Below are 22,869 nucleotides of genomic sequence, written 5' to 3' on the forward strand. Positions count from 1 at the left end.
CTGGTGTGTGTGTGTGTGTGTGTGGGGGAATTCCACCCCCGGAGGGCCAAAGTCCCGCCCCGGCACTAGTTCTTTAGTCAGAAGTAAATGCTGACATACTCATTAAGAGGTACTCTTCAGTAACTGAAGATAGTATCTTCAGTGCATTAGTATCTTCAGTAACTTTAGGATAGTATCTTCAGTGCATGGCTCCCCCCACCATTATGTATTTCAATAAGCTGTAACAAGATTCTAAATTAATTAGCAATTACACTGACTTAGTTGTTGAATCCGGACAAAAGTCTTAATGAATATCACTGGTAAGAAAGAAACTGTTCAAGGAATATTAGAAACAGAGATTTTGATGACACATCACAGATCTTGCTGAGAGACAAAGGCTGTGTATGTTAATTACCATGGGAACTCTCTAATTAAAGACATCAAATTTCAACATATTTATTTTTCTATAATATATTTCTGAGAAGAAGATGACTCAGAGTGTCAAGAAAGAAAAGCTTGAATAACAGGAATCAAGGTTTCCTTCCTTAGTTTCCAAAGGACTAATAAATATATTAATGGCTTCAGCATTTTTCTTCTTACCTGCCATTGTTTCATGATATGGTGGTGGTCCTGCAGGCTGTGCCTGATAAGGTGGAGGATACTGAGTTGGGTAGGGTGCTGCTGGCATTCCAGGCTGTGGTTGCACAGGCACAGGACTATATCCTTGATACACACCTGCTGTGTAACCTGCAGGCATACCAGGCTGCTGAGGGTATGGCACTTGCACCACAGTAGTGGCTGTAGTTGTGGTCACAATAGCTATAAAAAAACACAAGAGTGCCAGGGAGACAATCAGTAGATAAAGAAATGGTAACCCTCTCTCAAAACAATTCACTTTCATGAGATATTCCCCCCTTGAGGCTCTGTAAACTTCACTGCAAACTGTGTTTTGGAAACTCTGCTAACCATTTCTACACGCCTGAGCAAAAAAGCTTATCCCTCCTCTCCAGATGGTGCTCCCCTGCTAACCAATGCATAAGAAAAAACATGTGACTTCCAGCCTTACAACTACACCTTTCATTTTCTTCAAGTGCATTGCACAAATATTTGGAAACTTTATAACCCACATTTTCCAGACCTGCAACAAATCCAAAATGCCACTGGTACTTGCAGTAACAGAGTTTTAGTCTATAAGGCATCTCAGTAAGATGACTCAGTTTGTCCTGTTCTGAATTCAGGGGAACTTTCTCCTCAATAGACATGTAGAGTATTGGACTGTAAAAGCTTTTAAAGACATCACCAAGTCAATTTTCTAAATTTAGCATTTAAAAGAAACGTAAAATAGTGATTTTCAGGAGCATGAGAATTTTGTTTTGTTTTTTCACCTTTAGGTAAACCAAAATATTATTGGGAGGAGATCCTTTTTGAGGCATAAAAACAACTCTTCAAGCATAAATGCACTTTGCCTCTACCAAGCATGAGCCCCCTTTCTTTTGGAAACAGTCTACACTGGGGGTTGTCAAGGGTTGCTTGCCAGTTGTGGGTGGAACCAGAGCCAGGCATTCCTTGCCCCCATCCCACTCTTTTTTCCTCTTTCAAACATTTCCCTAGATAGAGGAGTAACAGATCATTCCTGACAAACTCCAAACTGATCCTTTCCAGAGCAATTTTCAAATTGAGCCGCATGAAATTAATCTAAGAGCTGCATGCAGCCCTAGAGCAGCAGGTTGTTCTTCCGAATCTACAGAGAGATTTGTGCTCTAAACCACTTATCAGCAAGCCTTTATTTATTATTGATTTCTAGCCAAGTTCTTCATATTGCATGGGAACTTTAAAAGTTTTAAATATTTGTTGTCATCACGATCTGCCATCAAGTCAGCTTCACCCAGGGTGACCAGATGTCCTCCAGGAGGAATTTCAAAATATCCTCCATTTTGAGAACGACTAAGAAGCATGAAGCATGTAACACTAGTTACAGTTAAGTCAGATGGGTGCTTATCTAATCTTTACTTTAAATCAATATTTCTAAAGCTTCATCATTTCCTCTATAATCTAGCTATTTTAAATATTAATCAATCCCTGATAATGTAATCTATAAATTGCCTTCTACAAATATAGAACTCACTAAACAATACATACATACAATAGAAAAAGAATGCAATATTCTGAATGGTGTGGGGTTCTTTTAAACTCATCTTTATTATATTTTTATTCTTACTTTTATATATTTTACTCTCATGTTCTCTTATATAACTCACAGAGTTTTATACAGAATTTTATCTTGTTTTTCTATTTTGTATTGTGGTATTTTGAGATGGCCTATGAGTTAATCAATAAATATTGATTGATTGATTGATTATACCCCCCCCTTCTAATATGGGATCCAAAGCAGCTTACAATGGAAGATTTTTTTTAAATATAGCCAAAACAATATATAATACACAAATATATAAAGCATAGTAAAAAAACCCAAAAAACAGCACACTCCATTTAAACAGCCCCCCCCCCAAGTCCAAACCAGCAGAAAGCCCGTTTAAATGAAAATGTATTTGCCTGGTGGAAAAAGAAATGAGATGGGGCCACTTGAGCTTTTCCTTAGGAAGGAGTTCCACAGCTTAGGAGCAGCCACTGAGAAAGCCCTCTCTCACGTCTACAGCACATAAGGTTGCGAGGGTGGCGGGATCCAGACAATGTCCTCCCTCTTAAAAAGTCTTTATTAGGTACTGTAGAGAGAATTAAGATGGCAGCAAGGGAAAGAGTTCCAGAGATGCAGCTTCACAACAGAAGATGCTCTATTCTATCTCACCATGAAGGGCTCAGGCCTCTACACAAAGGCATCTGTGAAAGATCTTAGTAATCAGACAAGTTAGTGTCGACCACTTTATAGTCCTGCTTCCCATCTCATCTCATCTAGAGGGCCTCATAACTCCTACCCCTGTTCTACTACAACAAGGAAAACACAACTATAGATAATACTTACGTTGTGGTGACCTTCGGCATGCTTTATACAGGCAGCAACATGAACAAGTGAAGCAGACAACAACAGTGGTTATAATCAGGATGATAATGGCAACTCCAATTACTATAGGTGTGATACTGGAGGAGAGAAAGACATATTTAAGAATTAAGTTTCTAATGCTGTAATATTATACAAAAATAATATGTTACTACACAACATTGCTTGCCATTCAGTTTTCTACAAAATGGCATGTAATTTTAAATTTTGATTGAGAATATGTATAAACTACACAAAATGCCTACTGTTATTTTACCCAAGTTGATACCTTAGAGAAAAACACATACATAAGCATGAAGAATATTGTTCACTGGGCAAACACAGATCTTCTCTTAAAGGTTGGCCATATGAACTAAATTGGATTCAAAAGGTATTTGAATAGGTTAAAATCTTTCTGTTATGATCCAGGGATGCTTGTTCACAAAAAGGGATTACATATGAATACATTTTACAAAGAAAACTATATAGAACAGAACAAAATACACAGTAATGTACACCCATAAAAAGACATGGATGGATGGGAATATTTCCATCTCTTATCTGTTAGAAAGTTTGGCTATCCGGGCATGTACACTGTACATATGTAGTCAGTGTGACCTTGATTCTTATTTGCCTATGTCATGTCACTTTTTTGACCATCAAACTCTAATCTAGGAGTATGTACCAAGAATTTCTGAAGACAAATCCTTATATCTGTTCTCTTTCAGTTTGGTAGCTATTTTATACATAGGATAGTCACTTGACTGGGCCAAAATATCATTACTAGTCAATAATTATTTAGTATTAGCAGTGTACTAAGCATTATTCAGATGCAGATCTCTTAACAGCTATAGTAATGGGGCAAAGAAGAATCTAGAGCTCCCTCAACACCTCGTATGCCTTTACAAAATGTAAACACACGAACACCCTCAAATTGAAAGAAGGAATGACACTGCCCACTTCCTGTTTCAATTTCAGACTATTTTTGGCCAACTTTAAAGGTTCAGAGTCAGATTTTTAAGTACTGTACATGAGGGTGAAGGAAACAAAGCCTCTATGTTTTGCAGTAGTTTTACCCAACATAGGAAGAGGAATTGCTCCTCAAAGTTATGTTTGAAGTTTTTATACAGTCTCTAGAAATTTTGATGTGGTCTGACATGGGGATGATTTCCACCCCTCTTTGCAGTTGTCCACACCTGCCCTAGAGCAAGGATGAGGGAAGTTAAAACCTGCAGGGTGAAGGCAACCCTTGATTCTTTGCAGCGTCTTCTACCCCAAAACACATGAAGCCCAGTTAAAAAAAAATATGTGTGTGTGATTTCGTGGCACCTTCCCCCGGAAATCACACAGAAACACCCCAAAAGATTCCCACCACACCCCAATCTGCTCACACTTCATTTTTAAGCCTTATATTGGTCAGAAACAGAGGGGTTTTTGGACCTAGATGGGTTGGTGCAGAGAGGTAGGAAGGGGCTCCTTGCTGTCCAAGAAGTTCCCTACTCCTGCCCTAGAGGATACTGGGGAGCACTTAAGAGTTTTATGAACTTTTAAAGTAAAAAAATAATCCTTAAAAATGGGGCAGGAAAAAAAAGATAACACGACTTTCAAAGGCATTCAAATCAGCATTCCTGGTGCAAGGAAACACTTTCAACATCCCTAATGTATGTTTTATGTCTAGGTGTCTTGTGGGAGGGATTGTTAGGAATGATATCATATAAAATTAAACAAACAAATTAAAACAGGGTATTGGGTAGAGTTGGGCTGGTCCTCTGAGATTCTATGAATGCAGGCCCTAGACCTCAGGTAGCTACCCATCCCTGATGAAGAAGTGATGTACGACTCCAAAGATACCTCACAAACTATTCAGGGTGACCAGATGCCATATCTACAAAGGAGGACAAGGCACCGCAAAAACGTAGGATGTTGAAGGAAAATATAGGGTATTATTAAATGTAAACTGAAAACACTAATAATAATAATAATAATAATAATAATAATAATAATAATAATTTATTTTATTTATATACTGTTATTCCAGAGATCATAGCGGTGAACAGCAAGTAAGCTAATTTGCAAGTAAGCTAATAAAAATATAAATGAACAAAATTGACAAATATAAATTCACACACACACAAAAAAACACCTCCTGCTGCTCGGAGACTCCATTCTGTTTTGTTTTTCCTTTCCCCCTGTGAAAAAAAGTGTTTTGTTGTTGTGTTCTTATGGCAAACCTATGATGTTTTCTTGGCAAGATTTGTTCAGAGGGGGTTTGCTTTTGCCTTTCCCTGAGGTTGAGGGCGGGTTGCTTAGGGGGTTCCATGGCTGAGCTAGGATTCGTAACCTGGTCTCCCAAGTCAGAGTTCAATGCTCAGATGGAGCTTTGTTGTTGTTGTGTGCCTTCAAGTAGTTTCTGATTTATGGCAACCCTAAGGTAAACCTATTATGGGGTTTTCTTGGCAGGTTCAACACTGCCATCCTGAGATTGAGGGAGTGTGACTTGCCCAAGATAACCCAGTGGGTTTCCATGTCCGATCTGGGAATCGAACTCTGGTCTCCAGAAGTCCTAGTCCAACAATCAAACCACTACATCATGCTGGAGAAGGAGCTACTGATGCATAATTATGAGGGCGGAGGGGGAGACACAGCAAGGTAGAAGCAAGAGAGCTCAGTTGATATAATATGGGGTTGTGGCAGGCAGCAAGCGTGTGCGTGCATGTCCGTGTGCGAGAGAGAGAGAGAGAGAGAGAGGCTATCCTGCCTGCATCCTTTCTGGCTCCAATGGTGCAGTTCTCTTCTCCCAGACATCAGCAGTGCTAGCAGGAGGAGGAGGAGGGGGAAGCAGCGGCACCACTGCTCCTTCTTTCCCTTCTCATCCTCTGGCCATCCTGCCTCTCTGTGCATCCGCCTGCAAAGAGCCCAGGTGGTCTGCCGGTGGAAGGGGTTGGTGGAGCATCCTCAAAATAGAGGACATTTTTCAATTCTTCCTGGACTCCTGGACAGAAGGCTAAAATGTAGAACTTGTCCAGGGAAAGTAGGATGTCTGGTAACCCTGCAAACTATTACAACCTAATTCAGATAGCTTTTTATTTCCTGAGTTTATGTTGTTCACAATTAATGTCATTACCCTAACATTAAACCCCAAAAGTCTCATTTAAATTCTCCCTTCAATAAAATATCTACAAACTTTAATACCATATTTAGAAACAACATAAGATTGGCTTTTGATATGAAACCTTTCATTCCCAAATTCAACAAAACAGAAGGCTCAAAATGTAGAACTTTGTACAGCAACATTTTGCAAAGCAAACCGACTTTTTAGTCAAAAGTGACATATGTTATTTTTAAGGATCATCCTTCAGTTCATGGTGGATCTACAAGAGTTCTAATGCAAAACTATAAACCTTATAGGTGCTATTATTAATAAGTCTATTATTAATTTTATGTCCACTGACTGTACTTGTTGCATTATGAACTAGTGTCATTCCATGATTGTTGATGTATTTGTTAGTCTCATCAAATGTGGTTGTGGGATGGAATTAGGTTGTAGGTTGGAAATCTCCAGAATAAATCTGGCAAATAAGAGGGTATCATATTTAATCTATGTGGTAAATTATCTTAAAAGGGTTTTTCTTCAGGGTTGGTCTAACCAAGCTAGAAGACATATTAAGAAAGATCCATTTTTCCTGTAGTTGTAAATCAAACCTTTGTTGTATTTCTTATTAAACGAAGAATTAATTTCCTCAAATTTGTTTTTAATCCCAATAATGACCTATAAAATTTACCAAGAAATTTGGCTGCATATGGTATTTCAGCAGGTAACGCCTATGCACATTCATGTTTACTGTCCTATCAGTGTTGTCAGGTCAGGACTATCCCAGGTCTGAGTTTACAGGCCCAAAATCTTGTGATGTCATTAAAAGTGGGGCATGGTTGACATTACAAAGGATAGCCCTTGCAATACCATTGAAATTAAATAACACCATATCTAAGTAAAGAGCAATACACAAACACATACTGTTGTCAAGCTGGATGTCACCCATCCTATAAATGAGTCTTTCATTTTTACTGCCTAGTGTAGTATCCTACATTCCTCCCTGTTGAAATTCATTTTGTTAGTTTTGGCTCAAGTTTCTAACCTGTTAAGGCAATTTTGAATTCTGATCCTGTCCTCTGTCTTATTAGCTATCCCCCACCCCCAATTTAGTTTCAGCTGCACTGATAAGCATGTCCTCTATAACATCATCCAACTCATTGATGTTGAATAGCACTGGGCCAAGGACAGAATCATGTGGCACCCCACTAGTCACTTTTCTCCAGGATGAAGAGGAGCCACCATGGGGTATGGCTGGTCAACATAATACAAGTCTACCTAACAGTAACATTATCTAGCCCAAATTTTACTAGCTTGTTTGCAAGAATATCGGGGGGGACCTTGTTGGAGGCTTTATTGAAATCAAGATATGCTATATCCACAGTATTCCCTACATTTTCCAAGTTTGTGACTTTATATATAAAAAAGGTAAGATTATTCTGGTATGACTCGTTTTTGAGAAACCCGTGCTGACTTTTACTAACCATGGCATTCCTTTCTAAGTGATTACAAACTGACTGTTTAATGATCTGCTGTTATAATTTTATAATCTTTCCTGGTAGTAGCCCTTACTCTGAGCCATTATATGCTCATATTTCCAGCCATCATGACCAATACTCAGGTTGGAGAAAAATAAGTGACTAATACTGTACATCAGTCTCAAACAACACCATACAGATTTTGATAAGGCTTTGTAACTAGACATTTCTAGTTAAGAGAGTCCCTCAAAAATCCTTCAGAGGTGGGCTTGCTAGTATCAATTTTTAGAGCTAGAGAAGTGAATTTTTCAAACTATAGCTCCTCCCTACTTTTAGGAACATGACCATTAGACAAGCTAGTTAATGCTTGTTGGATTTATTATACAGAAAGTATAATACAGAGTCAGCATGGTGTAGTAGTTTGAGTGTTGGTCTAGAACTCTAGGAGACCAGGGTTCAAATCCCCTCTCTACCATGGAAACCAACTAGGTGGCCTTGGGCAAATCACAGTCTCTCAGCCTCATGGGAAGAGAGTGCAAATCCTGAAAATCCATTCTGATCAAATCCTGGAAGGAAAACCCACTGTTAGTTTCATCTTAGGATAGCCATAAGTTAGAAATTACTTGAAGACATACAACAACAACAACAACAACAACAACAACAACAACAACAGCAAACTTTCCCCAAACTCTGCTCCTTCTATAGAACAAAATATACTGTGTACAAATATGCTTGCTCGTTTCCGTTTGTGAGTTATGAAAAGGAGGACTGGCAGCAGGCTTCCTGTGGGAAGAGAGACTTCCCCTACAGACAGTAGCAGCCACACCTCAGATAACTACAAAAGGTCTTAACATCAGGTCACATCAGCACCTGTCTTAATTGCCTAATGACAAACTAATAGCTCAGCAAGCAATTCTATAATACACTGCAAGCTGCCTTGAGGATCACTTAGATTTTTAACAAAGCATCTTTCTTTAGCATAACTAAATTAAAACACAGTTTAGAAGGTTCTTCTTTAATTTAGCTTATATACTATAATCAGCCATATTAATTTATTAACTATATTTCAATGGTGATTCTATGTGCATCTGAATCTTTTTTTAAAAGTTTTTAAAAAGCTTTCAATGAGGTTTACTCCCAGAAAGTCTGCAAAGGATTCCAGCCATAATTAAAAAGACCTCAAAGAAGTAATGAGGCAAATAATGTAATTTTAAAAACAAGAATTTAAAGTACTTAAAAAAAATTCAGTGGGCAGGCACAGTCTTGAAATATATACTCTTTTTTCCTTCTAGGGCAGAAACCAACACCTCAGGAATGGTGCCTGCTACAAAATATAAGGGAACCATTCAAGCTTGGAGGGGGAGCTTTTGGCTCTCCGAACATTTTGGATCTGAAAGCCAGGAACCCAACCAGCATATATTGTATTGCTTTTAATATTATGAAACCGCTCTGAGTCCCAGTTCTGGGAAAAGACCAGGACACAAATAAAACAACAACATCAGTTAATCGTATGAGGCAGGGAAGATATCGGCTAAAATAAATAAATAAATAAATAAAAAGATGAAATATTACCCATCTTGATCTGGAACAATCTTCCCCTTCTTAATGATCATCATTATCATGTATTTTACTTGTTTATGTGAATAAGTGGTGGTAGCATTAGTACTAACATCTGCTGCTACCTATTTGCATGAACATTCAGAAGCTACATTCAAACAGTATTTATTTGTCTGCTTGTTTATTTTTATAATTACACTTATATCTCACATTTTCTCCAATTAGATCTATCCTGCCCCCCACTTTATTTTCACAACAACCCTGTGAGGTAGGTCAGGCCAAGAATAAGTGTATGGGAATAAATTGTGCTGCAAGCTTAAATTGGTGATCAAAACAAAACAAAGGTTTCTAAATAATTTAGTCTGCTTCATTGTTTAGCCATAAGGTCAACTGATAGTCTAAAAATAAAACTAGCCATCTTTACTTTATCCAGTTTTTATGCTATAGCATACCTCAGTTAACAAATAAAGAAAGAGAATTTTTACAAGGTCTTTTTATACCTGCTAATGCAATGGCAAACTCCACTGAAGAAACTTGCCAACACCTTAGGGTCTCCTAAATGTGACAAAAATAACCAGATCCTTTTCTTTCTTGTTTCTGTCTAACTGGAACTTTGTTTTTGGAAGCATGTCCATATAAAGGAGGACTGGAGAAGCAGACTTTTGGTGTTGGGTTGCAAAAGCATGTCTGTAGTAAACAATACAATAAATTTGAGCATGGAAAGAGCAGGATTCTATTCTAGCTGATCCAACTGTAGCCATATCTGTGTCCTTGATGTTGTGTGCCTCCAAGTCATTTTTGACTTATGGTGACTCTAAGGAGAACCTATAATAGGGCTTTCTTGGCTTAGTTCAGAGGAAGCTTGCCATTGCCTTCCTCTGAGACTGAGAGAGTGTGACTTGCTCAATGTCACCAAGTGGGTTTTTATGTTCAAGTGGGGAATCAAACCCTGGTCTCCAGGGTCATAGTCCAATGCTCAAACTACCACACCATTTTGTGTGTCCTTATAACAGGCAAAGCAAACAGCAGCTGACTTTGGAATCCCTTACTGAGTATGTGTGGACAGCAAAGATGAGAGACAAGGTCACAGGAGATAAACTTCAGTAGCCCTCTCAATAATTTTTTTTAAAAAAGAAGCATAAATCTGTAACTTTGGTCACCAAAAATGAAAACTATTAGAAAAGTGGAGGCTGGTAAAAGGGGGAATATCATCCCTGGATGCTCTATAAGATTACCTGATCTGGCTTTTCATTTCTCATGTGAATGCATTAGTTTTGAATCAAAAGTCTGCTGTCCTTCTTTTTTGTGGTGTAGGAACCTATCCCTATTCTTTCCATGTTGTTTCTGCTTCTGGTACCAGAGTTTGACCAGACAGGCCCAGCTCCACCAGGGCTAGCCTGAAGAAGAAGAGCCCTCCCTCCAGTCCATCTGCCTTGGTCCAGACCTCAGAGGGAGAGAAGAATGCTGGACCTGATCTCCTCCACTCCCACCATTCCTTCTCCTTTTGTGTTGTGTCTTTTTCGATTGTAAGCCTGAGGGCAGGGAACCATCTAATATCCCCTCTGTTGTAAGCCGCCCGGATTCCCAGTGATTGGGTGGCATATAAATAATAATAATAATAATTATTATTATTATTATTCTGTTAAATATGTCATGCACAGAAACACATCATCTTTTCTAACTTAGGTGTACCTGTACTCTATTCACAAAGTCATCAGAATATCTTCCAAATAAATGCATTTAACTCATTTGTATTCAGGCTTTTAACACTGCCTCACTTAAATAAGCAAAGTCATTTGCACTTAGGACTTTGTACATAAGACAGTAGCCATGAATACATTTGGCTGTACACCTAGACATATTTGCTTACAAGCCCAATTGAGATACTCATAATCGTATTTGTACTGTAGCAATATCAGAGTTAGACAAAATCCTAAAGTGTAAAGATAATGTCCAGCTATATATCTTAGAACTGTCTAAGCCATTGGATACACCCATGTACATATGTGAGAGCTGGATAGTGAATGCACCCATGTACATATGTGAGAGCTGGATAGTGAATGCACCCATGTACAGATGTGAGAGCTGGACAGTGAAGAAAGCAGATAGGAAGAAAATTAATTCATTTGAGATGTGGTGCTGGAGAAGAGTGCCGAGGATACCACGGGCAGCCAAAAAGACAAACAGTTGGATCCTAGAACAAATCAAGCCTGAATGCTCCCTGGAAACCAAGATGACTAAACTGAGGCTGTCATACTTCAGCCACATCACAAGAAAACACCACTCATTAGAAAAGACAATGATGCTGGGGAATACTGGTAGAGAGCAGTTGAAAGAGAGGAAGACCGCACACCAGATGGACAGACTCAAGCAGGGAGACCATGCACCAGAGCCTATAGGAACTGAGCTGAGAGATGGGGGGGGGGGGGCTTGAAGATGTGTAATTCACAGCATTGCCATGAAGACAGACTCAAAAGCAGCTAAATAATAATAATAATAATAATAATAATAATAATAATAATAATGATAATAATTTACTTATACCCCCCTCTTCAGCCAAAAGGCTATCAGAACGGCTTACAAATTGTTAATTAGACATTAATTAACAACAACAAATCAGCATTGGCAGCAGCTATTGAGGGAAGGCATTTCCAGTCACATGGCATGAGGAAGCTCTGCAACAGACTGCTTGTGTGCGCTTCCACATGTTTCAACCCATGTGTCTCACTCAACCCGCACAGGATCCTTATATTGCTTTACAGTTCACAGGATCCAGGAGGATCTCCATACAAGTGATCTTACTGGCCCAGAGACAATGTTCCCTTCAGGACCTGAGATCTAGTTTGTTGAACAAGATTTTGGCACAACTTATGGCCTTCCCCCTTGCCACCCATCAATGGCTTAGGTTCTTCCTGTTCACTTCCCTGCAGACGTATCATCTATGTGTACAGGGGCTGGCCTGGGTACAACACTCCTTCAAGAGGCCCTGCCAGGGTTCCACTTTTGTGGCCTGCTTTGGTGCTATTCACCTGTGTGACCAGCCAGCAGTGGTGGAGCTGAATGAGTATGCTAGATTTGGATAAAGCAACTGGGTACTAAGAATACCACAGATACCATCCCACTCTTTGATCTCTTCATCTACACTGGTGTCCCTAGACTGCCATCACAATGCAGTGTCTAGAGGCTGGGTTGTACCCTGAGTGTTTTGCAAATTCTACATATTACATATTACAGTACAGTGCGTTCCAGATCCCCCGCGTAAGGCAAATTCTGCCTATGCTCGAGCCCCATTGGAAACAATGGGGCTCATGTGTGGCGGCGCAGGTGCGCGCGGGGCGCAACGGGCGCGCACGCCCATTCAATTGAATGGGACGCGCCGCTCCTTCCGCCCCACGCGCCGCGGCTTGAGCGCGTATGCTCAAGGCCGCGTATGGCGCGCCCGCGTATGGCGCGGGCGCACTGTACTTCAGTGCAACTGCACACAACTTTAGCTTGCAAGTGCTTCCCCTCTGCAAAATATCTGCATGCGAAGGTAAGCTGAAACAGGGAAGTGCTTTCTGATTGTAATCCCTTCAAATCTACAGTACTTCCTGCAAGATTGATGGCCTCAGTTTGTGAAGTAATTCCTGGATGCTTTTATGGAAAAAATAGTTGAGGGTAGAGAAGTTGCAAGGAACAAGTTGACACTGTGCAGGAAAGATTTAGGCATCCTTCCTCATGTTGTTTCCCAAATGCAAAATGCTTTTGTCCATCAAAAGCTGCCATTATTTTATTACTTGCATAGATACGGTAGTTTTACAGTCACCATTTGGTCTCATTAACAGAGATGTGACAATATCCTTGATTTTACTGCATTTCTCAAAGCCCACCTTCAGTTACTTCCTATCAGTTTCTAAGCTAGTTGCAAGACTTTTTTTTCTGCACAGAAATGTCTGCATATTATGGAAGACATTTTCCTAACATACATATTGTACTTTGTTACCTACTTTCTTAATATATGAATTTGTATGCACTTTCCCATTGAATAAAAAAAAATTATTCTAAACCATTTTAGTTATGCACATTTAATTGGATATAAATTGGAGCAATACGATGCTTGTCGTTTCCTCTCAATGACAGGGAATGTTGTATGATGTGTACACTTTTGATAACAGTCCCCCAGGCCACAAATTAGATAACTTTGGTGCGTTACAGACGTGCCGAAGGGGCGTACTAGGGTTAGAAAGGGGCGTGTTAGGGTTGAGAAGGGGCGTCCCTTCCGGACGCCCTTCAACCCTAGTATGGGCCGAGTCCGTACAAAATGGCGGCACCCATCCACACGGGGGGCGCCATTTTGACGTCACGGACGCATAGCGTCCAGACGTCGTGCGGCAGAAGTGATGCCGCGAGTGCGCGACTAGCACCTTGTGGCGCCATTTCCGGGGCCCAGAAAGAAGCGCCATTTCGGCGCTTCTTTCTTGCTGCGCCCAGGAGCTGCGCGGTTTGGCCGCTGCAGTTCCCAGACATAGCAACTGGCGGCGGCGGCAGAGCACCCTTCTTGGGCGCTCTGAAACGCGCCTTTGTAAAAATAATAATCCTTTGGTTAACACAAATGTGTTTTCCACCCCTGCTCCTTGATTATTATTTTAGAAAAATTTGCTCTCCTATTCTAGCTTCTGTACAATGTTAGAAATGATACCTAAACACATAAGGAGAGACTGTTCTGTTGTTTATCAGTTCTGGACAGAGGTTTACTGTTGGTATGAACATGGTTTTAGATCTGAAAATAAATCTATAATTCTATGTCAAAATAGTACTCATAGGATATACCTGTGTCATGTGGAACTTTATTCTAAGGCAGCAGAAATGGATTAGTTGCACTCATTGGCTGCCATAAATGTTAATATTACAAAACAAGTCCATCAATGGCCAAGGACACTATCCTTGCTAGGCATGATTTAGTTATACACCCCACATGTTGACACCAACCTACACAGCAGAGATGAGGGTCTTCCACATGTTGCTGGACTGTAACTACCGCTTGAGCTAGCTAGCTTAGTCAACGATGAGAGATGATAGGAGTCGGAGTCCAACAACATCAGAAGGGTTACATATTCCTCTGGCCTATTCCAAACTACATTCTCGCAAATCACATATTAGATAACTTGGTAAAAATAACAATCCTTTGGTTAAATGCAAACATATTTTCCATGACTATTCCTTGATTATTATCTGAGAAAATATGCTCTCCTACTCCAATTTCTAAAGATATCTAAACACATCAAGAGGGACTGAATGTAAAAGTATTGTGTACATAAAATGAAAATGAGTAAACTCGATGGATGTTCTCTGTCCTCTTCCTACCTGCCTATTTGCTTTCCTTCAGTTTGCCTTTTTGTTTGTTCTGGCTGTGTTTGTGGTATCAACAGAACCTAAAACAACACTTGCTAAAATATAACTAAAAAACTGTTGCTACTAAACGTGTTGCCTATTTTTCATTAAAACTAGCAAGGCAAGGACACAGAACCTCTATGAAGTGCTAACACTCATCATCACCAACATCTGTTTCTACCACAGTTATTAATTTAGGAATGTGTTGTGCATATGTCGTGATCTGTTTTATTGTGGATAAGCATTAAACAAGAAATATAACACATCTGATACAAATATTCCTATTTAAAACCATTTATTTCAACGAAGCAATTTTCCACTTTGCAAATTTCAGTCTAAAGTAAGCAAGACTCGAATGCAACAGGAACATTATAATCTGTAATAAAGTTACTTCAACAACAACTATCAATTTGAAGATTATAAAAGTCTCCTCTTTTCCAGCCTTGGAACTGCAGTATTTCAGTGAAATTGGTTTCAACAAAAGGCATCAAAAACAATTAATTTCAGATGGATTGAGAGCGATTAGTTACTAAGCAGTGAATTCATTGTTTTTGTTCTGTTTAGTTAGTATGTTTGCCTGACATGTCCAGTGAAGTAGATTAAACATTATAAAGATTCAATAGTGCCTCTGTTTAAAAAGCTATAATGTATGTTGAAGGGCATAATTTACTTTTATATAAGTATTTGGCTGAGCTTTGTATAAAAACAACAAGCTAGTAAATACATATATACTGCAATATTCTGCCATTATATAATCTAAAGCTAGATACTAGATCCCCCAGCCTCACAGTTTATAATGAGAGCAAAGATGCCAGCAAGCAAGACAAGGAAAGCTTACCCCATTTTTGTTCCCAGCAAAAGCTTTTAAGCCAGACTCTTGTCCCTCTAAAAACCTCGTTTTTTTATTCTTTTCCACTAAGAAACGAAACTAACAGCATTTCGGAGGGGTGTGCTCAAGGGTCTCTATGTGCTCTTTGCTTTGTGGTGACATCAATAGGAAAACCCTGAAAGCCTCCTTAGTCACACCTCTTTCAACACTGAAAAAGCCTTCTTAAAGGCACAGGCCACTGAAGAAGCACAGTGAAGGGCAATAGGCAAAGAACCAAAATATAGAACCATCTTAAACTATTCAAGAGCTTTAGCTCCCCTCCCAATTTATACCCTAAATTAAAATAGAACAATTCCAAATATAGCCATATGACTAAACACCACTGCCACAAAATATTGTGGGGCAGCTATAAACAGATCACATGGAAGAGTCCCATACCCTCCAACTTTAGCAGACTTTGGTCCAAACAAAAATAATCCAGTTTGAGACCACTTTAACTGCCGTAGCTCAATGCTATGGAATTCTGGGAACCATAGTTTTGTGAGACATTTAGCTTTCTCTGTCAGAGAGCTCTGGGGCCACAATAAACCACATTTCCCAGGATTCCCTAGCACTGAACCAGGGAAAAAAGAGGTCTCAAACTGGATTATTTTTGCAGTGTGTTTTGGACCTGTGAGAAGAGCAAGATCTAAATTGTCCCCCACCCCTTGGGGCTATGTCTGCAAAATAGCCAGAAAGAGAAAAACAATATTTCAATCTCTCTGCAACTCCAGCTACAAAAGGAGGCAAAGGAGTGCTCTGTCTCCCCAAACCATAACAACCAGGAAGTGAGGAGCCAGATCTCAGTCACTCCACCTGTCATCATGCTGAAGCGCGCGCTCTCTCTATCTCTTTTTTAATTATTTTTATCAAATAATTTCATTATAACAAGAGAAACAGCCATAAAACATTACAAAAACAACAAATCAAAGGCTGTGAATTGATACATTGTTATGAACAAACACATTGTATAGCACATAGAGTACCCCTCATCGCATTTACTCCAAGAACTTGCTACATCAGTTGAACAAAAAATGGACAGCCAAGAGGGGGAGACAAGTGGGATTCTTTATGAAAATCTGAAAAAGCAGAGGAACATGGCATTGGGTCATATGGAGACCTACCAGAAGGATCATGTAATTTTCTGCACAGTGCAGTCTACTCAGATGTAATTCCAACTGAACATCTTTGCTTGGGTTTATAAAGCCTTTATACAGAATAGTTGCAAACCCAAGAAAAGTATTCATCCATAGCTCAGGCATGTTTGGATACAGTCAAACCGAAAACAAAGAAAGTCTCTTTCCACAGAAAATAAGTACAGTGGTCTCCCCTGTGGCCCAGTACAAATGGGCGGGAAGCACCATCATGGGCCCAAAACCCTAGTACAAGCAGGTGGCACCATTATTGATTGGCATGGACCACACGGGGGGCCTATCCATGATGTATGGGCATATGAGCGCCCAAACGTCAGTGCCAGGAAGGGCCGTCATAGGGCTGTGTTGCAGCCCTTGTGACGGCCTAAGGAAGAAGCTGCTCTAGGCAACTTCTTCCTGCTGGTGTATTGTTGTCACACGGTTTAGTTGCTGCACAACAATCCACAGGAAAGAGGGATAGTGTTTCCCTGCCTGTATGTACCAGGCCTGTGTCTCTAAATTTTATTTCATTCCTTGGTGGGTAGGTCTTGCAGTGATCGGTGGGACTTAATCCCAGGAAAGTATACATAGCAGTGGCGTCACCGGGGTGTGTGTGTGTGCAAGGGTGCAGATTGCACCAGGTGACACCCCAGCAGAGGGATGACACCCAGTTGGCCCCCCACAGGTGCTCCTGTGTGTGAGTGCTGCTCAGGCCTTGGGGGTTTCCAGCCCAGGAAGGCAGCAGGCAGCCATTTCCCCGGCCTGTGCAGCTGTTTCCCCAGTATGAGATGTCCCGCCCCCAGTAGTCCCACCCCTCCCACACCAAGTGATAGCCGGTGCGGGATCCCCACTGATACATAGGACTGCAACAAGGAGTAAAAGTAGCTAATGTAGTTGTCATCAAAGTGACAACAAAGCTAACCGCGACAGCGGAGATAATCAGTACAATTTTTGATTACCATTTTTTAAAGATAGGGATCAGGGTTTTTCAACATGACCCAGTGTGGTATAGTGGTTTGAGTGCTAGACTAGGAGACCACAGTTCAAACTCCTGCTTACCTCTGGGGTCTGGCCTAAGCAGAATCAGGAACGTTGGGTACTTACCGTGACACGTTCATTTCCTGCAGAGAAGGGTCTTGGCATCCTGTAATCTGGGTTTAGCTCCTCCTATTTGCTCCTGTAGGCAGGGACAATAAACAAAAGACCGGCCCCTATATAGGGAGGAGCTAGCCCCCCTGAGCCTCAGTCAATAACAAGTCAAGCGACTAGTAAGATAATCAAGGAACTGAACTTTAGTAACATCAGCTAAGGGTTAACTAGAACACCTTAGAAAAAACTAGTCCAAGAACAAACAAGAACTCAGAAAAACCAATCCAGCAACAAGAAGAAGAACAAGGCAGGTCCGCCAACAGGCAGGCAGGGTCGGAGGCCATAGGCAGCACCCGGGTGGGTAGGATGCCAGGACCCTTCTTACACTGTATCTGCATTGTAGAAATAAAGCAGTGTGATGTCACATTAGAAATGTCTGTGGTCTTGTGGACAAATTTCAATTGACTGAAATCCTGCATGCTAAATCACAGGAATGCCGGCTACTGTTCTGAAAGCTCATGATCTTCAGTTTATTCCAATAAGATATTCTTATGATTTTAAAGAGAACATTTGATTGTAGGCATACTCAGTTGCAGTTAGTACCACTAAGACACTCTTATCTGCACTTTCTGAACCCTACTTTTCACATACATCAGAGAGCGATGTAAAAATCATATGGTAAAAATCAAAGGATTTTCACTAACAGGTGGCATGTGTCGTACACACTGTGTGTACATAGTATTTGTACAAACTGTTTATTTACCTGGGTCCATGAGAAATCATTGGATGCCAGTCATCCAATTCTGATTTAAATTTCATCGCTACTCCCATGACAGGTGGCGATGTCCTGTTGTAAGAAAAACAAATATAAACCTTTTTTTTTAAAAAAAGACTTTTAAGCAAGCATGGCACATCCAGCAATTCTACTCCCAGCATCTAAAACAATATAAGCAACAGAGAAAGCCTTCTCATATGTCCCAAACAGCTTAGCATTCCTCTACTCTGGAACACAGAGAAGGCCATTCAATCAGGTTCGAAAATAGGCAAGAGGATAAGATACTGGGGAATAAGACCCTTTAGGTACTCAAACCCAAGCTCTTTCCAGCTAATAAATAGCCAAAACATTGTTTGCAAATGTCCCAATAACCAGTATACATGTTATAAAATGGGTACAGTATGCTAACATGACCATTTTTGTGTGTATTCCCTAACAACTATATTCTTGACCAGCTGCAGCTTCTTCAAAGAATCTGCAAATGCATCCCATGTAGCTGTTGTTGTCATTTCCAACTTATGATGCTACTAAGGAGAACCTATTACAAGTTCTTGTCAAGATTTGCTCAGAGGGAGTTTGCTTTTTCCTTCCTCTGAGGCTAAGAGAGTGTCACCCAGTGGGTTTCCATTGCTGAGTGGTGATTTGAACCCTGGCCTCCTAGTGTCCAGTGCCCAAACTATTACACCATCCTGGCTCTCTAGTAGGGAAAGAAAAAAACATGTCACAGACTTAACACACCCCTAGCTTTAATACTGACTAGGGTCCAAAACACACTGCAGAAATAATTCAATTTGAGATCGCTTTAACTGCCCTGGTTCAAGGCTAGGGAATTCAGGGAACTATAATTTTGTGAGACATTTAGCCTTCTCTGTCAGAGAGCTCTGGGGCCACAATAAGCTACAATTCCCAGAGTTCCCTAGCACTTAGCCAGGGCAGTTTAAAGTGGTCCCAAACTGTATTATTTCTGCAGTGTGTTTTGGACATCTGTCAGCAGGTCTGAAATAAACTGAAATCCATCCAAGCTCAACCCACCCTCAGTGAAAGTAATTTTCTTAAATTCAATTTACTAAGTCCTCATCCAACTCATGGATATATTACTGCACTGAATATGGATACCTTATATATTCGTGTATAGGTTGACCTCATGTATAAGTCAAGGGAAGGTTTCAGGGTCAAAATCCTGTTTTTTTATATGATCCGTGGATAAGTTGAGGGTAAAACTTAGGGGGGCATAAGGAAGGATAGAAAGGGGAAAATACTACTTCCATCCCTCCGTCTCCTTCTCTGGACCTCTAGGAAGCAAGTGGATTTAAAAGGAGAGTTATTTCCACAGGAAGCAACGGCTTGCAAAACGAACCAGGCAAGTACTTTTGAATGGGGAGTTTTCCACATAGGCTGCAAAGGCTTTTAAAGGGACTAGGGAAGTGCTTTTCAAAGGGGAATTTTCCCCGAAGGATGCAAAGGCTTGCAAAGGGACCGGGGAAGTGCTTTTCAATGGGGAGTTTTCCCCATAGGATGCAAAGGCTTGCAAAGGGACCAAGGAAGCAAAGGCTTGCAAACGGACCAGGGAAGGGAAGGCTTGCAAACGGACCAGGCAAGTGCTTTTCAAAGGGTTTTTTCCCCCGATAAGATGCAAAGGCTTGCAAATGGACTAGAGGGGGAGGAATTCAGTGGAGATTGGGGCATTAGGCTTGCCTGCTATAGGACCTTTCTAAGCACTACTGCTGCATTGACCCTTCTATAAGTCTACCCAAGATTTTAGGGGCAATTTTGGGGCATAAATTATGCCCCAAAAAAAGTATTATACTCGACTTATAGTCGAGTATAATACAGTATATTACTGAACACAAGTTACTGAACATAAATCATAGTAGATATATGCAATTTTATTTAGAAAGTGGCAAGCAAAACACTAGCCACCAAGCAAGCAAGTTTTCCTTTCCAATCATACCTTTCTGACAGCTGTAAATTACACATAAGTTGGTCGTATTCATCAAATTTTTGTGACAAGTCTGAGCAACAATATCGGCTGATGCAGTTTCCACAGCAAAAGTCTGGACAAGTTGTTCCCAAATATAAATGTCCACCAGAATCTTGGTATGTTTCACAGTTCTCACAGAAACCTGAAAATAAAAAAGACAAGCAAGTCATTGAGCTATGTAAGACACATTATAAACATTGAGCATACCAGTTAAATGATTCACTACAAATGTGTCTAACTTCTCTTATTTGTATCTTGTCACATCCTGGAAAAATCTTTTACATTGACAAAATCTCTTGACTACTACATAATTACAGCTTTCCATAAACAGTATGGTGGGAGGAGATGGTCTCTTTCAGAAGGAAAGAACTTTTCAAAAAGAATACATCCACTGAAAAACCATGACAGGATAGAAGATCAGGATAGGTTTATTAGATGTCCTTTTTTATACAATTGTCCATTCTGGAGTCTTTAATGGTTTTAATTTTCATTTGTTCTGTTGCAGTACCATTACGCAATTTATCTTATTAAGGGAACAAACTACTCCTGCCATCATGAACAGTTAAATATTTAAAACAGTGACTATGCCTCTTCTCAGACTCAGTGATAATTGCCTGAACAGAAATAGCTGTAGTTTTCCAACTCATGGTTTATCTTGCCTGTATCATCCACCCAGTCCCCTCCTCTCACCACTGATTATGGATTAGAGCAGTGACACTCCATTTACTTTTATGTTGATGATGTTGTGTGCCTTCAAGTGGTTTCTGACTTATGACAACCCTAAGGCCTATCATGGGGTTTTCTTGGCACATTTTGTCAGAGGGGTTTTGCCACTGTGACTTGTCTATATATGTATGCATGTGTGTGTGAGCGTATAAGGTGGGCCCACTATATAGACTGAATGAAGGATTGGGGGGGGGGGACTAGAGACATTTGTGGTTTTTCCTCTTTTGCAGGGATACTACACCCTAAACCTTGTCAATGTGGAGGGCCAACTGTATTAGGATATGAACACATGCTGTACACAGTATTTCCAATACATACACATTTCTGCCTAACATCAGTGTAATGGTAAATTACTATAATTAACATCTCACGAGAAGAAAAAAAAACCCATTTAATTTCCAGCAACAAGCCATCTGGATTTTCTTGGTTAGGGCTAATTAACAATGAACACAATTTAGTTACTAAGCAGATTTAAATTTAGTATAACATTATATTCAATGTTTGCTCTACCTTTTCCAAAGCCCCCATTTGATTTGTTAAAAAGCACACTGTATAATTTCTTTCCGTTAGTTTTCATTAGCAGATAACCCTGCTCAATGGTAACCAATGCAGAACAAGTAGCCAAAGGCGAGGTTATTTTGCTAATAGGCAGCAACAAAGAGAAGTACAAAATAGCTAAGAAGTGTCCTTCCTGTGAAGTATTATTTAATACCTGGATTACTGGGCTGATATCAAATTGGCACTCAGAACAAAACTAAACATCATTTAAAAAAATAACAGCAAGAATAGATGCTATATCTTGACTTTCTAGAAACACATCTCAGTGAAAGGAAGGGCCAGTAACATCAAAGGGACTTACTCTAAACTGGTCTAAGGCTGCAGTTGTATGCCATCCTGCTTCATCTATTGACCATATAATTCTTATACTGTATGATTTTCTCTAGACACATATTTCAGTCTCTTTTATTTTTTGTCTTTCCTCTTATTTCACTCAAGACTCATTTGCTCTTCCTTTCTATTATAGAAGTTTCATGTTTCCTTATAAAAAGCTGCACTGGGAATAATGTCAATCATGATTACATATACAAACATTGGCTTACGCTATGACGTAAAGCACTGTGTAAATGAGGAGCCAGCTAATTGGGCTCCCTCAGATGTTGCTGAACTGCAGCTCCCGTGATCTCTTATCCAACATGGTTAATAGTGGTGGGTGATGGGAGCTGAAGTCCAAAAACATTTGGAGCCACAAGTTACCTGTCCCCTATGTAAAAAGGGTGATCATTTATATGTTTGTGTGTGTGTATATAATTAGTTAATATAGCAACGATTGGAAGATTTGGGTATGTAAAGAGCTCTTGTACTCCAACTATTCAATCTTTTAAGCTCCCTTCCATGACCCTGTTTTTTAAGCTAGGACTACAATATTAATACATTTTTATTTATATCCCGTCTCTTCCCATAGATTTGAATTCCATTAACCATCTGGGTCTTATTTTATCTTCTCCCTCACAGTGGCCAGACCTCCCTTTAGTCCACATTTTCCAACATGGTGGTCTCCAGATGTGCTGGCACCTGTTGGCCAATGGCCATGTTGGCTGGGGATGATGGGAATTGTAGATTAACGCTTCTGGAAGGCATTAAGTGAAGGAAAGCTGTTGTACCCATTTCCTACTGTTCACTGTCACCTCCATGGCCTCATTCCCACTTACAAATAATTCAGTTTGTGATCCAAAATAGTCTTTTCTCTAGTACCTCTGAACTAAATCAGATCTACATCCCATTCCTACCCTTTTTTTGAGACTAAATAAACTGTAAATATCAGTAGCA

The 22,869-nt window shown here is 40.1% G+C and overlaps 1 protein-coding gene across 1 annotated transcript in view; it reads right to left on the reverse strand.

The window, feature by feature from the left end:
- The window catches only part of SHISA5 (shisa family member 5), a 32,248-nt gene that overhangs the window by 5,905 nt on the left and 3,474 nt on the right, over positions 1 to 22,869 (reverse strand). Inside the window, exons 2-5 of the mRNA XM_089523803.1 lie at positions 20,287 to 20,458; positions 18,324 to 18,407; positions 2,960 to 3,075; positions 580 to 798 (exon numbers count right to left, since the gene is read on the reverse strand). Coding sequence (XP_089379929.1) covers positions 580 to 798; positions 2,960 to 3,075; positions 18,324 to 18,407; positions 20,287 to 20,458 — 591 coding nt within the window. The remainder of the gene's footprint in view (positions 1 to 579; positions 799 to 2,959; positions 3,076 to 18,323; positions 18,408 to 20,286; positions 20,459 to 22,869) is intronic.

The sequence above is a fragment of the Sceloporus occidentalis genome, unplaced genomic scaffold (assembly GCF_023333645.1).
Source record: "Sceloporus occidentalis isolate IW3139 unplaced genomic scaffold, rSceOcc1.0.p SCAF_1, whole genome shotgun sequence".
Taxonomy (NCBI): Eukaryota; Metazoa; Chordata; class Lepidosauria; order Squamata; family Phrynosomatidae; genus Sceloporus; species Sceloporus occidentalis.